Source organism: Solanum lycopersicum, chromosome 11 (assembly GCF_036512215.1).
Source record: "Solanum lycopersicum chromosome 11, SLM_r2.1".
In the NCBI taxonomy this organism is placed as follows: domain Eukaryota; kingdom Viridiplantae; phylum Streptophyta; class Magnoliopsida; order Solanales; family Solanaceae; genus Solanum; species Solanum lycopersicum.
In genome coordinates this window covers 23,542,975-23,551,293 of record NC_090810.1, presented here as the reverse complement: position 1 = coordinate 23,551,293, position 8,319 = coordinate 23,542,975, and the positions used below count along the sequence as shown (strand labels likewise).

Here is an 8,319-nt window from a genome sequence, read left to right as displayed (position 1 = left end):
AATAAACACCCCTTCATTTAAACTTTCATTTTCTTAGAAGGATAGTCCCTACCTATTTTATTAGTAAGATCCCAAAATTAGCGAAATGTTAATTTGGGCTGGAATGCAAAAAGTGGATGAACAATTATAATTTATAACAATGATTGATCTATATAAGTACTCCTTACATACTCGTTGTCTACAATTATAATTATAACCATATGTAATAATTAGCAACTTAGAAAGTTCATGCCACTTATATGTCTTTTTTCTTTCTTGAGTGGGTAGTTCAGAAATATCTCTATTTTTGTATATCTTTTTTTAGGAAAAAGCAACAACATAAAAAAGATGAGTAAATATTAGGACAAAGCGACATAGAAAATAACAAATATGCGAATTTAGAAGGAACAAAAAAAGAAGGCAACAAAAAGCCTTTATAATGTTATACTGTGTTTGGTACGAAGGTAAATAGATAAAACATTGTGTTTAATCAATCAATAGAATATTGAACAATATACGAGTCATTTGATTCAAAGAACAAGATAAAGATCAGTCGAGAACCTAATACTTCATCCACCCCATTTAACACTCGGTTCGAAGGGTTGTTACTTATTGTTTCATAATGTATTGTGTGTTGTATCGTTTTAAGGAATATAGTATTTGAATAGATTGTATCGTTCTCCATCTTTGTATAATGTCATACTTCATGACATGTCTAGTAGCTACAAGAAAAGTATGGTACGGAGTAGAGCTGCTATGAAAAGACTAGTAAAAGATGAAATATAATTATTAAATAATAAATAAATACAGAATGAGGAAATAATATTAAGATAACCGTGCAATCACACCAAAACGATTATATCATAAAATGAATCTTTTTGTCGTTAATTATCTAATGATAGATATTTAAACAATATGCTATAATAGAATTTAATTTACAAGCAAAACAAAAGTTGTATTTGGCCGAATCATAAACAGATCTCTAAATTTGTTGGGTTTTTCCTTCAGGTACTTCAACTACTCCATTTTCCTATTGAATCATTGAACCACTCATAATTTGTTCCTTCTAAACATTGTTGATTGATTTTGATGGACTTTTCTATTGTAAATGTCTTCAATTATGTTCGTATTGTAACGATTTTGATTGAAGAAATGAAGACAGACTGTGTTAGTCTCATTTGTTTTCTAATGTGTTCAGATGACTTGAAGTAAAACACAATTATTCTCGAATAGTCTTACTATCGATTGGACTAATGAGTTCTAGAACATATCCCTCTTTCAATACCCCCACACAAAATATGTTCACATCAGCCAACAGTGTTTAAAAGGAACAAATTATGGATTTGTTCAATGATTATATAGGAAAATAGCATAGCTGAGGTACTTAAGGGAAAAAATTCAACTACTTTCGAGTTACGTTTATGTATTTGACTATTATATTTAAACTAACAATACAACTCGATACAATTTTTAATAGTAGGTTATGTTATAAAAAATTAATTCTTATTTAATTACTTTATCAAGTGGAAGTAAATTGGAAAATTTGTGAGACAAGGCTCTTTGCCACTACCTTTGAACAGAGAAATTGGAAGAAAGTGCATCAAAAATTTATCTTTCTCTGAAAAAACAATACAACTTAAACATGAATATATTCTCCTACTGATTAATCTATCTTTACGCTCTTTTCGTCTTGCTTGTTTTATATTCGGTTGATCTACTCTAATTTAACTTTGACACATTAGTCAAATTGATATTACATATATAACTGTACTGTATATTAACAGTGAACAGCCTTTGAACCTCATCCTTCATCTCAAAAAGTTGCACTCCAACACCAGAAAGTTTAGCTGCTTTACCAGATTAAGTAGGCCCATGCTTACATTCACTACCAAAAGGTGTTCTGGTCAAATATATTGTACATGACATGACTATTATGTAACTGATAAAATCATCAAATTCTTCAACTCAACGTACACACATATCCGCTGCAACTCAAATTCTTCATTCTTGGCCAGAAGCCTACAACATCGTCACGTTCAAGTATCAAACCAAATACCAAAGTTACAGGGAGAATTCTAACATTTGCCCTCAGGTCAAAGAAAGGACAGTACAATTTCAGCTACAAAGAAGAAATTCATAAAAAAAGAAAAAAACAACCTAGAATATCCATGAACCAACAAAGTGAATCAACACAAATTCCAGCTCCTCATACATAAAGATGTGTGCATGTCAAAATTCATATCCACAGTCATCCCATGATGAAATGATTACAGTATCTCACTCAATCAGAATAGGGCTTATCCTTGAACCTGTACAGAAGCTTCTTCTTCTTTGACGTAGGGTTGTCAATCGTCAACAGTATCTTACCTAGCTCGACGATCTTGAAGCTGCTGCTAACAACAGGTTCATCAGCTGTCGTCATCTTCCTAGGCTTCTGTATGTTCACAGTGTATTCACTGTCTGTATTTGGCACATATTCAGCACTATATGTCACCTCCCAACCCAATACACGTAGCTCCCAGACAATAATGCACTTCTGCAATCAAGAAGCATCAATGGTGAATTATCATCACTAAAAATATTAAGCTGGTTTTTATTATTACAACAGAGTAGGCTATTTTTTTTCCTCCATAGAAAGGAACGCATAAACTATTCTAAATGCATTGCAACTTCACCTCATTTACAATGATCTCCACGGTTTGCTTTGTTGCTGGTTTAACAATGATCTCTGTGACTGGATCATTGGAAGTGAACTCAGGATTGCATTCACAGTAATCGACGCTGAGGCCCCCATATTGAACAGGTACTTGCTCAGGAGTTATATACCTGTGCCAAGCCAGTTAAACAGACATGATTACCTCCACTTCTAGCATACTGTTAAAGGTAACGGCCATAAAAATGTGCATGCAGAAACTTGATACAAATTACAGTAAAAAAATCTCACTTGTAAAGAGTTTCTGCAGTCTTTGATGGACCAGCAAATACAAACTTGCTTTTTGTTCTCTGCGTCATGAATGGGCTGATCATTGTGTAGAAAGCTAAATACCACCAAGGCACATTGATAAACACCTTCAAAAATCCAAACACGGACAATAAGCTTTGTGCCAGACTAGAATATTTGAACTTCTACTAAGCAAGACAAACAAAAAAACAATAACCAAAATACCAAAAGAAAAGTAATAATCAGAGGTATGGACCCTTAGGGGCCGTTTGGTTACGGTATAAGAGATATCTTATACATGTATAAAATAATGCATTAAGTTATACTATGTTTGGTAGAAATTTTTGTTTAGGTAGAAACGTTAACATAACTTATACCATGTTTGGTTGCATTTTTGTAGTCCTACATAATTAATACCAACATAACTTATGAGGGAATCTATGTATAAAGTTATGCACGGTAGAAGGTGGAATAAGTTATGTGGATATTAGTTATACATTATTAAAGTGATAAATTACATATTTACCCTTTTAATTTATTTTATTGTTTTTAATTGAAAACTTTATTGTTTTCCGATATATAAGTTTGTTGTTTTTATTTCTTTTTATATTTAGACCATTTTTATTTATTTTTGATTGAAAAGTTTATTGTTTCCTATCAATATGTGTTGTTTTTATTTCTTATTATATATAGATTATTTTCATTTCTTTTTATATACTTACTGTTTTGATTGATTTATGCAAATATAAATATTTTTTTAATATTAGAATTTGATTGTATATTTTTAACGGTACATATGCTAATCAAATATTCACATTTATTTAGCATGTGCTATTATTTTGTAAATAATATATATTAATAATTTACAACAAGTTTAATATTCAATAGTTAATAATTCATGTATTGTAATTTCTAAATACTCCAAAACTAATACATACATAACTAAATACTGCATAACTACCTGCATTACTAAACACTGCATAACTAATTCCTGCATAACTAAACTCATAGTTAATATCTGCATAACTCTAACCAGTAACCAAACAGCCCCTTAGGGATTGGCTCAGCAGAAAGGATACAGCACATGATGTTGATTGTCCAGAATGTTCAGAGTTCTGAACAAGTGTGTCGACTGGAGTTGAGCGGGAAGTCCACAGGGATCTTCTACGATACCCCAGCTATGGCACACAAGACTATGATAATGTCTTAAAAGTAATTGATATCAATTAAGAACTAATCCTATCAAACATACTTCCATACATGTAACTCAACCTACATATAAACTTTCTCTGCCAGAGATCACATCATAAACAAGTGTGTATCAGCACTACTTGGTAAATTCAGTTTTAGACAAAAAAAAATTCTATCAGTTAAACTCGTGACACTCAGAAAGCTCCAATTATAGAAATGCTACACAAGCGAACAAAAGTTTACACCTGTTGAATCAAAAATTAAAGGATTATGATACCTGCTTAGCAACGAATTCGGGATAATTATCCTGAAGCAATTGCAAGGCCTGCCTAGTAGCAATTCGAAGTTCCCTTTTCCCTGGACCAGGTGAGTTCTTGAGGTCACTGACTTGAAATATAGTATTGATTCCACCAGGACTGAAATCCAACTTCCTTATACTCCTCTCTAAGAACTGAATCCTCCAGCGCAAAAACTTGTTTCTCTTCTCCTCATCGCCAAATGTTTTGTTATACAATTCCTTATTCTGAAACTCCCCATACACATTATAACAAACAGGGTGTCCCTCTTTATCATGACCATCCATAAACACTACTTTTTCAAGATCATCCCCAAGATTTTCATCTACTAGTTCTTCAATATTGAACTCCTTTCTCCATAAAATTGTGTTCTTTAACATAGCAAATGACTCCTTAACCTTGAAATCTCTAGCTCTAAGAAACTTAAGCAGAATAACATCACTCCTATCATCTTTCAATAATGGTACACCCCAAATAGATACTTCTTGAGGCAAATCTGTTGTTCCAGTAGTAAAGGTCTGATCTTTAACAGCTTCTTGAACAAGAAATTTAAAATCTTCAAGTGCTTTTACCTCAGAATCAGATAGATCTGAAACTTTATTGCTTTCTTCTTTAAATGAAATCAAAGATTGAGGGATCTTTTTCTCTTCAACAGGTTTAGATTTGTCAGATTCCGTAGGTTCTCTCTCAGGAAGTGTAATAGAGACCTGTTGAGCCTCAGCAAGAGTTGTTGTTGGTTCTTGTGGAAGTTCAGTTAAAGGACCCTCCTTTTCAACAACAGTAACAACAGAGTGATGCTCCTCTACAGCTTCTACAACTGATTCAACTTCAACTGAAGCAAGAAGTGGTTCTGGTGAAGGTGGAGATAGTATATCTTCCTCAGCCGGGAGTGGGGGCTGATGGGTATGCTCTGTTTCAGCCATTGTTGGCAAAGAAAAGCAAATGTTTATGCTGCTTTCAGCTTTGGTTTAGTCTTTACTTACAGCTGGGAAAGAGTAGCTTTCAGTTCATTCCAGAGAGAAATAAAGGCACCTTTTTGGACCAATTAAAAAAAAAAAAAAAAAGCAAACGGCTAAGCAGAGTGATGCTGTTTTTTGCTTGTGAGCTGTTGAGGTTAAGGGTTGACACGAAGGGTTTAGGGCTCTGCAGTTTTTTCGTTACAATGTGGGAATCCTAGGTACCTATAAAACATGCCATCTTACTAAATTTTTTTATGGAGAAAAGTATTGAAACCATAGTTAATAATACCTCCGATCTTATAATACGATTGAAACATATTTTAACATAATTTTAAAGTATTTTTTAATTTTTTATTATATTTTTATAAGAGTTTGAAATAATTTAATATATTATATGACGGATTAAAAAAATGATCAAGGTATATCTAAATTTAGTAAGTAAAGTAAAAAAATATGTTAATATTATTAATAATTTAAAAATAAAATTAATAGTTTGTATCAAATATAAAAATATTTTTTAATATTTCTCTTTTAATATTTTTTTATTACGTTTTTATTATAAGGACTCTACTCCATTTTTGCTTTTAGCATATATCCTCTAACGGGCAAATTCTTGATGGATACTAGCTACTATCATTTTCTGAAAAAACGTTTTTAGTAAAACATTGTTAAAAGTAATTTGATTTAAAAGTTAGGTTATTAGAAAAGGACTTAAATCTACTCTTCATGACTTTGTAGACGGAGAAGCAACCCCCCGCCCCCACTCCAACCCCACCCCAACATCATAATCTTCAAAATAAAAAAATATGAAAAATGTGAGGCTATAGATCGTTTTTGAAGTGTACACGTGATATTTTTACACTTCTAATATATTCATAAATTTACAAATAAAAAACATAATTAAAGAAGAAAGCAGAAAAGACCAACAAAAACTGAGCTCATTATACTTCCTAAAATATCAAATTCATATGTAATAAAAGTCGGATTAGATCAGCCCATATGAAATTTCTTTAGTAACAAAAAAAAAAGGGAAAGATATCAAGGAATAGTAAGGGTAGTCCATTATTCAACAATAAATAGAAATTCTTTTATAAGATTTCATACTTTAAATTTTACGAGTATAAACTTTGATTATTTTAATCTTGAATTCATTATATTTGTATTATAATTTTAGTAAATTTTATATGTTACGTTAAAAATGTTTGAATTCAATTGAATTTGATAACTTAAAACTCTATTTACTCGTAAGTCATATACAAATTGATTGTAGATTAATTTGACTATATATAGTTAGTCTACTGAATATCGAAATCTTGCCGTCTTGCATATCCATATTTTCATCATAAAGTAAGTTTTAATCAAATTAAGATATTATAAATTGCTTTCGATCAAAAGATAAAAAAAGGTATCATGTATTAAAGTTATCATTTGATGCATATAGCATGCCAATAGAAATTTATCCCAAATAAATAAACAATATTGGAGATTTGGAGTTAATAAACCCAAGCCGATCATTGTTGATTATACTATTTTACAAGATATTAAAAGATTTTGGATGACTTTATAGCATATAGGATCAACTTTTTCTTAAACTTTAATATGATAAATTTTCTCTAAGATGCTCTTTAATTTCATTCATTATATTCTTTTACCTACTTTATCTTTGAGTTAGATAATGTTACAAAATCAATTTCTAATATAATGGACTCAACACAAAGTCATAATTAGTTTACTGAATTTGACATTTATCCAGGACAACGACATTTCTTTCGTCACCATTAATATTTGGTATTCTCTCAATAACTTTAATAGTTTGTTAAAAACTTTCACTTTCACCTTTTAAATCTTTAAAGGCAAATATGCAAAAAAAAAAAAAATCTATAGATGAATTAACTTGTTACACTTATCTCTCTACATTAATAAATTTTAATTTATTGTTCAATATTGTATGTGTCCACATGGTAGGTTATGATAAAGCTATTTGCAGTTGGACACAATGAAAGACAAGAAAAGGAAATAAATAATTCGGGGGAATGAGGGTAAAAACTTACCCACACTAGGGCAGGCAAGAGGATGAAGACGGGACGGGACGGGGGAAGCCTTGGCTGGAATTCGGCTGGGATCGGGATAGGTTGACAAAATACGTCCTGACCCGTCCCATTATATATACGGGATGGGACGGGATTGGATGGATGGGACGTGGAATTTTTATTTATTTTCATATGTTTGTTTATTTGTATTGAAATTATATGTTATTGAATAACACTTTTAGTTTATTTGGTTTCCAATAACACTTTTAGCTAATAAAAAAATGCTTAAGTTTTCAAATTTCAAATTTTAAACTTGAGAAGTTCAAATTTGTATTTTGAATAGTTTAAAGTAATTTAAGCTTGAAATTTCAAATGTCAAATTTTGATTTTTAAATTAAGTATTTTAAAATTAGTTTAGTGTGAGTATGTGTATATATACATATACACATCTCTCTCTCTCTCTCTCTCTCTCTCTCTCTCTATATATATATATATATATATATATATATATGTATGTATGTATGTATATATTAAAATTGAAATTGAAATGCAACACAATAGTTGTATAAAAATACTTGAATAAAGCCTTCAAATTTATTCAATAAAATCTAATAGAACTTAAAAGTTACAATTTACAAATATTAGTGGAGTAAATAATCTACGATGTCACCTTCTAAGAAAAGTTTTGTTTCAATAAGTTCTCATATGTAATCTAAAATTTGTATTCACCTTTAAGATTCAATTATAATTATCGTATCATATTGAAGTTAACATCCTCCAGTGTTGACAAACTTGGTAAAAACTCTTGTAACTCTAATTCATCGTCACTAGATGTAATTACCGCAATAATCCAAGCTTCTTGTTTGGAACTTAACTTTGGCAAATAATAATTCCTCCTCTCAGCATTGATTCAATCTCTACAT

At 30.7% G+C, this 8,319-nt stretch overlaps 1 protein-coding gene across 1 annotated transcript; it reads right to left on the bottom strand.

The window, feature by feature from the left end:
- Positions 1-1,960: 1,960 nt before the first annotated feature.
- Positions 1,961-5,659, bottom strand: LOC101247883 (patellin-3). Its single transcript, XM_004250587.5, has 4 exons — positions 4,389-5,659; positions 2,924-3,048; positions 2,655-2,805; positions 1,961-2,515 (listed from the first exon to the last, which is right to left on the bottom strand). Exons 1-4 carry the CDS (start codon positions 5,328-5,330, stop codon positions 2,261-2,263), a joined length of 1,473 nt encoding a protein of 490 aa, XP_004250635.2. The 5' UTR covers positions 5,331-5,659; the 3' UTR covers positions 1,961-2,260.
- Between the last annotated feature and the right edge of the window lie 2,660 nt (positions 5,660-8,319).

Excerpts from the sequence above, each read along its gene's own strand:
- LOC101247883 (XM_004250587.5), bottom strand. The coding sequence starts at position 5,330 with ATGGCTGAAACAGAGCATACCCATCAGCCCCCACTCCCGGCTGAGGAA. Across the intron at positions 3,049-4,388 it reads CCGAATTCGTTGCTAAGCAG|GTGTTTATCAATGTGCCTTG; the intron begins GTATCATAATCC and ends GGATTTTTGAAG. Across the intron at positions 2,806-2,923 it reads ACTGCAGAAACTCTTTACAA|GTATATAACTCCTGAGCAAG; the intron begins GTGAGATTTTTT and ends GGCTTGGCACAG.